Source organism: Engraulis encrasicolus, chromosome 13 (assembly GCF_034702125.1).
Source record: "Engraulis encrasicolus isolate BLACKSEA-1 chromosome 13, IST_EnEncr_1.0, whole genome shotgun sequence".
NCBI classification, from domain to species: Eukaryota; Metazoa; Chordata; class Actinopteri; order Clupeiformes; family Engraulidae; genus Engraulis; species Engraulis encrasicolus.
In genome coordinates this window covers 9329344-9338229 of record NC_085869.1, presented here as the reverse complement: position 1 = coordinate 9338229, position 8886 = coordinate 9329344, and the positions used below count along the sequence as shown (strand labels likewise).

Here is an 8886-nt window from a genome sequence, read left to right as displayed (position 1 = left end):
ACTGATCAGTGTTTTCAGAGGTGTCTCACTGTTGCAACTCTCTGACCCGGATGCAGGCTACTCAATCAGGTGGCTAGGTAGGCTAAACATGGTCCGCGGTTCTTACACCGGCTGCGACCGTAAAATGAAAAGCTGGAACCCCGACCGTTTTCACCGACTGCCACTGTCTAAACCAGCCATTTTACGGGAATGGCTAATAGCATTTTCGAGTTTTTTTCTCAACCCTTTTTCTCTCCGTCTCTCGCTCCCGCTCTTTAGCTCTTATGACCTTGACCATCCACAATAAAAACAGAGAGTGTATGAAAAGAAAAGAAAACATAACATAGTGGGCCTTTCATGCCAGCCAGTGCATATCCTGCTGTAATATCACTGACATACTTCACCATGGGACACCATACGGCAATGTGAAGAACCATATCTTAAAGAGGTATGCCACTATTTTGGGGCTTAATACAGTTAAAATCGTTGGCTGGGGTTTATAAAGTCGGTAAAGTGTCTTATTTTTCATGTGAAGCGTTGTCTTGCTTTCAGACAAGTTAAAAGAGGGAGTATGTCGCTAAGCTAGTGAAAATCAATGCATCCATGTAGCATTGCTACATGCTACACGGATCCATTTACTTTCACTAGCTTAGCGTCATGCTCCCTCTTTTAACTTGTCTTAAAACAAGACAACGGCTTGCATGAAAAATAAGACACTTTACCACCTATATAAACCCTGGCCAACGATTTTAACTGTATTAAGCCCCAAAATAGTGGCATACCCCTTTAAGTATCAACCCACGCTGCAATAAGCGCAGACACAACAGCACGCATGCATGCATGCATGCACACACACACACAAACAGTGTTCCGCTTTGTGTCTCTTTCTGCATAATATCCACACATTCTTTCAGCGAGCACACCCCAAAGGTCAACTCATATCAGGTTACAGCCAGGGCCGTAACCAGACATTTTCAAATACCGAGGTCAAATACTGCGTGTTGTACTGCATGCTGTACATTTACAACGCTTCAGTCAAACTCTTAAGTTTGTTTTCACATATATCAGTTTTCATCAATAGATACATTTTACATTACAGAAAAAAATACAGAGGACATGACCTGGTAGCTACGGCCATGGTTACAGCTATGTGCCAGCTCACTACACTGGGCCCAGTTTTAGCTGGTTATGTAGAACGGGATATCAAAACACTTCTCATCAGCTATACACATGCTTTAGGAGGCCCAAAGTTTCTGTGTCCCGGCCAGGGCCCAGGACAAAGTCATCTGAAAGGGCCCCCCACCCAATACATACAATGTAATGAGGTATCCAATTCTGGGACCCCTCTCTCACTGGGACCAGGAAACAAACCTGAAAAATAAACATGAAAACCATGAATAACCATGAGCCATGGTTAGTCAGGAACCACGGTTTCATGGTTTCTAAAACAAAACAAAACAAGGATAAGCCATAATAATGCTATGATTGACACAGGGGGCGACTTGTGTTGAACCCCCCCCTATCTCTTTTTCCAAGGAATACAATGGGCATTGTACTAGGCAGAGAGACTATAGACACTCCTGGACACTTTATGGCCACTTTGTCTTGGCTTCTATGTGCCACTTAGCTAAGGCACATGTGAACACTGTGGATACTTTACACTTTATATTTTTGGTGTGTGTGTGTGTTGTGTGAGTGTGTGTGTGAGAGAGAGATGCCTTGGCAAAAAGTATGCAACAGTGAGCTATATATGATTATTATATCCCCGAAACGCGGACCGTCGGGGATATAATGGTTTTGCGTGCGCCGCCGCCGCGTCCGCCGCCGCCGCCGCGTAAGGTCTTTCGTGTTAACGCGAAAACTTTTGAACGGATGTTTGGATTTGTCCCAGATTTCATGGCCGAATTTTTGTTTGGTCCATAACTTCTGATCGGGTGGATGGATTTGTCCCAGATTTGGTGTGTGAATGCTCTAGGGTAGGTTCATGAACTGATTCGAGTTTGGAGGTCAACACTTTCAAGATGGCTGAATTCAAGATGGCCGAATTTTTGTTTGGTCCATAACTTCTGACCGGGTGGATGGATTTGTCCCAGATTTGGTGTGTGAATGCTCTAGGGTAGGTTCATGAACTGATTCGAGTTTGGAGGTCAACACTTTCAAGATGGCCGAATTTTTGTTTGGCCCATAACTACTGACCGGGTGGATGGATTTGTCTCAGATTTTGTGTGTGAATGCTCTAGGGTAGGTTCATGAACTGATTCGGGTTTGGAAGACAACACTTTCAAAATGGCGGAATTTTCATTTGGCCCATAACTTCTGACTGGGTGGATTGATTTGCCCGGTAACACCTTATTTTAATGGTTCACCATTTCAGTGAATCTACCATATTAGGTAGAGTGTAATAACCAATGTAACAATATTTAATACCATGTAATACTAGTGTAATACCAGTGTAACAATATGCAATAGCAGGCACAGTGTAATAACGTTATTTAATTTATTTAAAACGAGTGTAATAGTATGCAATACCATGTAATATAGTGTAATACCAGTGTAACAATATGCAATACCATGTAATACCACTTACGCACAAACACATGATGTAAGTAAAAAAAAATGGCGGTGTTACACTGGTATCACATTGTATTAAATATTGTTACACTGGTTATTACACTGTACCAAATGTGGTATATCCACTGAACCATTAAAACAGTATTACCATTTGCCCCATTTTTTGCTTAATTTTCACAATAGTCGTTTGGTTTAAGCCTATGCACGTCATGTCACGTCTGTATGTATCGTATACATTTACGAAATGGTGGACGGGAGTGGTAGGAATGATGGGGGACTGGAAGCGTCGCGTTTCGGGGATATACCTTAAGCAGTCGAAGGCGACTGCACACGCAGTCTAGTTTTATGTGTAAATATGTGTGTTGTCTTGTGGACAATGTCTTTATGTCTTTATTTATGTGTGTATGCTACTTGACAGCTTAATTTCCCCCTGGGATCAATAAACGATACTCTACTCAACTCTTCTGGTTCAGAGTACTTAGAGAAACCATGGTTACAGTAAAACCATGATGAAAGAAAGAAAGAGCAGTAGCAGTAGCCTAGAGTTCTTTTTTTCCTTGCCTTCTGTGTTCCCAATTTCCGCATCGCAAAGTTGCACGCTCTCTGGCCCCTGGATGACACTGCCAGTATTTTGCGTCTTGGTCTACTGCTTTTAAAGCAAGCATGTGCGTTCGGTTGCGCGCGGTGACACACGTAATTTACAGCACGCAGCAAGCGTACCGAGGGCTTTACACTGAGCATAATGAAAAGAAAACAAAGATTTTATCTGAAGAGAGAAAGGGTTTAGAGCTGATGTGATGTGTCATACAGGAAGTAAAACTGAATCTATTATTGGGATTGAGTGTCTTGCACCACGCCTACGCTTTCTGTAGAAAGCTGAGTAATTGACCGAGTTCAGAAAAGGGCTAAAGAAAGAGGAGACTGTGATGGAAAGCATGTCTAGGTTACTAATATTACTGATTTAATGTAAATACAATGCATGTCCCATGTGCAATACCATAGCTGCACATTTTAGAGTCACAACTGTACCAGAGATACTTTAAGTCTCTCTCTCTGACTGTACAGGATGCTGAGTGACAACTGTATACTGCAAACTCACATACATAGACACACTGTCCTACAATTCTGTAAAGGAAAGTAGATGAACTCCCCTCGCCACAGATTTTTTTTTGCCTGGATACACACACATACTGCAACACACTGACAGACTGACAGAGAGAGAGAGAGAGAGAGAGAGAGAGGGGACAGGAAAGCCCCTGCCCTCTGTCACAATACTACAATGCCCAGGCATCACTGTGACCGTGCAGATAGCAACACACCAGTAGTGTAATGTTCTGCTTTTTATATCCACGACTAAGTACATATTTAACTCCAGCTATGTAGGACGTGCTAGAAAGCCTATTCTGGGCCCTGTAATATTTTATGTAAATATTAAAAAGATCAATACCACACCATACTACATCATGAAAATCATTTTATTAACATACATATACTACATATATGTAAGATGTTAATAGTTCAGTAAAGTTATAGTGGTCAGGTAAAAAAAAAAAAAAACCTGCTACAAAGATTTGCACAAGCTCATTTCCATCTTACATCTTACACCTTCAAATGGACATTCATTCATAAGTGCCATAATTTACACACATATTCAGCCTTCTCACAAAACATCTCAATGTTACATTCAGCTCAGCTCGTTATGAATTGATGATACATTCAATTTCATTCATACTGTTGCCCAATGTCATTCTTCAACCATACCTACAGGGGGCAATGTAGCATCATCCAAGTGGCAAACCCGTTCTCTCTGTCCCAACCAGGGGCCTATACTAGGAAGCTGGTTCAGGAGTAAACCAGGAGTGCATTACAATATGCGGCCTTGCCTCCTCCACTTGTGCTTGTTTCCTCGTACCAGGAAGTAATATGTCATGATGACATCACTGACAACAGCATTATATTTCAATATCTTGCAAAAGCTCAACTGTAAACTCTTTTTCTCATTTGCAATTGGGATGGTGAATGAAAAACAGTCCCTCAAAAGTTGTTGTGGCTAGGCTGACAGCTGGGAAACTTAATCGTTTTCTCCACGGAGGACGGGCCAGGAGGCGGGACGAGGAGACAAGCACAAGTGGAGGAGGTAAGGTCGCATATTGTAATGCACAGGTTAAGAGAGGTAAATCATCTAATAGAAGAGTCTGGAGTCTGACTCCAGGCTTAATCTGGTTTACACCTGAACCAGCTTCTTAATATAGGCCCCAGGGCTTTGAACCAGAAGTGGTTCATTCCAATCAGAAATTGTGGTTTAACGTTTCTGTTTTTTTGTTCCACCCAACAATTGATGTTCCCGAACCAGTTACAGCTGAACATTTTAATTCCTGAACCGGTTAATTAAAATTAAGTTCCTTTAATTTTGTATTTTTTACTTTTAAGTTTTTAAGTTTTAACTTTTAAGTTAAATTCACAACATTAGTGCTTGCCACAGGCTATTTTCAGTTCATGTTTGAATAAATACAATGTAATAGTAATCTAATTCTTGGACCCCTCTCTCCCTGGGCCCGGGACAACATACCTGTTTGTCCCCCCTGTCAACGGGCCTGCATTAGGCCTACATACATTACAAATTGTAGGCCTTCTGATGGTCTGGCTCTATCCATGGACTGAGTGGACTAAACAGGGATTAGATCTGAACAGGTCATCTCATCATACACAGAATACCCACTTAACAGAACAGAATTAACCCTCATTAACTGGTTACTATGGTTACTACGGTAACTATCTTTTTTTTTTTTGTTCCGGTTCTGCTCCAGAATATTAAAAAAATGTAAAGTATTTGGTTTTGTTCCTGTTCCAGGCAAAATGGCAAAGTTTCTGGTTTTCATTTTCGTTCCCTGAACCGGTTCAAAGCATTGGTCCCGACTTAATCAGTTCCTTCTTGATTTCACATTCTGGCACTTTCTGTATTGTAGTGGAGGATCAACACAAGTATGGTGAATTCAGGTAAGTTGGGCCACTTTTTTCTTCTTTGTGTAAGGGTAGATGACGTGACGTGTAAATTTTGCTGTCGCAGGCTCTTAATATTAAGTAAATTCATGCTTTCAAAATTGTCAATGCTTTAAATGATTAAACTAATGTCGTTGTTGTGAAAAAGTAATGTGTAATAAATACAGAGCTTAAATAAGTATACTTAATTTTGAGTCAAATGTCACATTTGTCCTATGGTGTGACTGAGGCAAGCCTGGTTCTCCATATTAAAACATTTTTATATAAATAATCAAAGCTCAGTCATTTGTCTAAACAACCCTGGCATGTTTTTCTAGGTGTCTATTTTAGCAAGTGGCAATGCTTAATTTTTTTCCTGTTTTTCTGAGACCGTATGGACTTATGAAACTTTGTCGCAGAAAATAATGTCCTGTGGTGTGACATCATTTTTTTGGTTAATTCTGTGGATAATTATCTATTGTTGAAGCTCCAGCGGTACATAAATTGTGACTTAGACCCTTAAGAAGCCAATGGCAAGGGTGGATTTTAGATTTTTCTCTCAGAGTTCTTCAGTCAATCAATTATGTTTTGCTACCACAAGATGTATTAGTTTTGTAGTCCTTTGGTGTGACAGCCATAAAATACATTTTGACAATAGTGTATATTTTTCATATTTTTTCTTATGTAGATGTATGAAAATGCATCTTACTAAAGGTGAAATTGTATTTCAGTTGGCAACGACATGGCTTTAAATTAACTCAAAAGCTCAAAAGTCCTATGGTGTGATGGTAAAAGTCCTATGGTGTGATGGTAAAAGTCCTATGGTGTGACACTTTGGAGTATCACACCAAAGGACAAACAGGTCACACCAATGGACTAGATATTTTAGAAATGGCTTTTAAAACAACTGGTAGAACATATTTTGTTTTGTTTTGTTGTTTGACTAGATACAAATTGTGTATTCAAATTACTTATTCCTTTATTGGCCTTTGGAATTTATACTTTGATGCATTGTTAATGAATATCTGCTGTTGATTTTAGATACTGTCAAATGATATAAAATGTCATTAATGGTGCTTTGAAACCATAAAATATAACAGTGACGGAAAGATCAGTGAGAGAGTATAAAGAGGAGTATAGATGAATAAAGTATGCTGTGGAGAGCTCAATATACAGCATAAATGTGCTGTCCAGCTTGAGATACCAAACAGGCACTGGCCACTACACATTACAGGTTCAATGGTGTGACAGTCATAGCATACCTACAAAAGTGTGATGGTCATGCCAAGGTCACACTTCAGTATGAGTCTTATGAGCTCTGCAGGTTACATTTAATGACCGCATGGCCGTCATTAAGAGTTACGATAGGCTGATAATCGACAATTCAAAGACTTATGAGTGTAAAGTGTAGGTCATATTGACTACAAACATTATATTATGATCAAAAGACAAAATAATCATGTTGATATATTTGTTTCTGGCTCAGTTTTGCATTTCTGTCCTTTAGCGTGACATGAATGTCCTACGGTGTGACATGTTTTAAACGCTCAAATACTTGTTTGAGCTAAACAATATGTTTGATAAACACTGAATATTGCATTAGGGAAGAACAAATTATCGTCCCTGAAAAGTTAGTATAAATTCGGACAATTATTGAACATTTAAAAGAAAGATATCCCTGTTTTTCTGGAAGGTTTCTAATAATCTCACATCTAATGGGAAAAAAAAATACTTAAATGGTAATTTCTCATTAAATTAAGACTTTAAAAAATTGCAATAAATATGAAGAGTGTAACAATGTTCATAAAACTCCATCAAGCCATTTCTACATTACTTAATATATTTATTTCTTAACGTCACACCAAAGGACATATTTTCAGCAAATTGCTTTATCAACGTAAATAAATAATCAATGAATAGACCAACATTGTGACCACTTGGATTTTTTGAAAGATTAATTGCTGCACTACGTAGACATATACTTTTTTCCCTCATAAACAATGTTTTGTGAAAAAAATGTTTTTTGCTGCCTATCCGTCATCTACCCATAAACAAATGGTCCAAAGTGGCCCAATTTACCTGAATTCACCATAAATAGAGTTTATCCACCCTTTACACTTCACGAGTGAATCCACCTCTCAGGAGAGTGTATCCACCTACATCCAACTACATTACATTTAATTTGAAATATAATTAAAGCACAAGATTATTTCAACATTCAATGTTCTTTGAATGAACACTTTTAACATTCGAAATCCCACCAAGAAATATTCTATTTACAATTTGTGCACAGGTGAGCATTTACAATACCACTGTGTGTGTGTGTGTGTGTGTGTGTGCGTGCGTGCGTGCGTGCGTGCGTGTGCGTGTGTGTGTTTGCGCTTCGGCCACTATGCTTTTGGGTACTTGTCCTTGGCCAGCCGGACAAATTCCTCTGCGCTGTCCAGGGAGATGAGGCGATCCTGCAGGAAACAACAGAGACAAACAAACACACAGAACACAAGATGCCGTGAGCAGTAATCACAATATCCAATATAAACACATTAACAATCATTAAAGCAACAGACCACCCTTTTTTTGATTTTCACATATTTGCAGTATTTCCCAGCATTATTCATGAATGTGCATATCATTTTTCTCTATGTGTTTGCATTGCCCCGTTTAACAGCATAGCCAAATTAGGCATAGTAATGCCTATGTTTGTCTATGGTACAAAAAAATAACATCGTCAAATGTACTTTTAAACCACTTTAAACTTAATGTAAAATTCACCAGAGTGTAAAGCAGCTATTTGATTCCGTCCAGTGATCACTTGTGGCTTGATGCTAAAGTTACCAGTTACTTCCAGTGATTATGCTAAGCTATGCTAATAATTCTGATCCAATAAATCTAAGTACTGAAAACACTGAGAAGAAAATGATATGCACATTCAGGAATAATGCTGGGAAATACTGCAAATATAAATATGTTCCGTTAAGACTTGGCTGACGAAGATGTAAAAGTAAAGTTCAAATGTAAGAGTAAAATGCGATAACAATAGATCTGTGCTCTAATGGACATTGGCTTTTTGACCAAGAGGAAATACTTTTGCAACCATCACCTATTATCATGCATGATTCCGTCGTTACCACTCAGACATTGGCTATCGGTTATTGTGATGTCATCACAGACGGTGTTACCATGACATGCCATTTGTTGTCTTTTCGATGTCATAATAGAGGGACGAAGATGTATCTGTCGAAGTGTCATGACGAAGATGTATCTGTCGCTGGATAGGCTGGGGGGGAAGAGGCAGGACTCCTGCCCTGTGGTCTGTCCTTTCACCGTCAAAATAGAAGCTGGAGTGTACCACCACAG

The 8886-nt window shown here is 39.3% G+C and overlaps 1 protein-coding gene across 1 annotated transcript in view; it reads right to left on the bottom strand.

Annotated features, from left to right (window-relative positions):
* Nucleotides 1-7587: 7587 nt before the first annotated feature.
* LOC134461526 (melanoregulin-like) overlaps nt 7588-8886 on the bottom strand; it is a 21794-nt gene continuing 20495 nt past the window's right edge. The window contains exon 5 of the mRNA XM_063214425.1: nt 7588-7991. Coding sequence (XP_063070495.1) covers nt 7920-7991 — 72 coding nt within the window. The 3' untranslated portion in view covers nt 7588-7919. The remainder of the gene's footprint in view (nt 7992-8886) is intronic.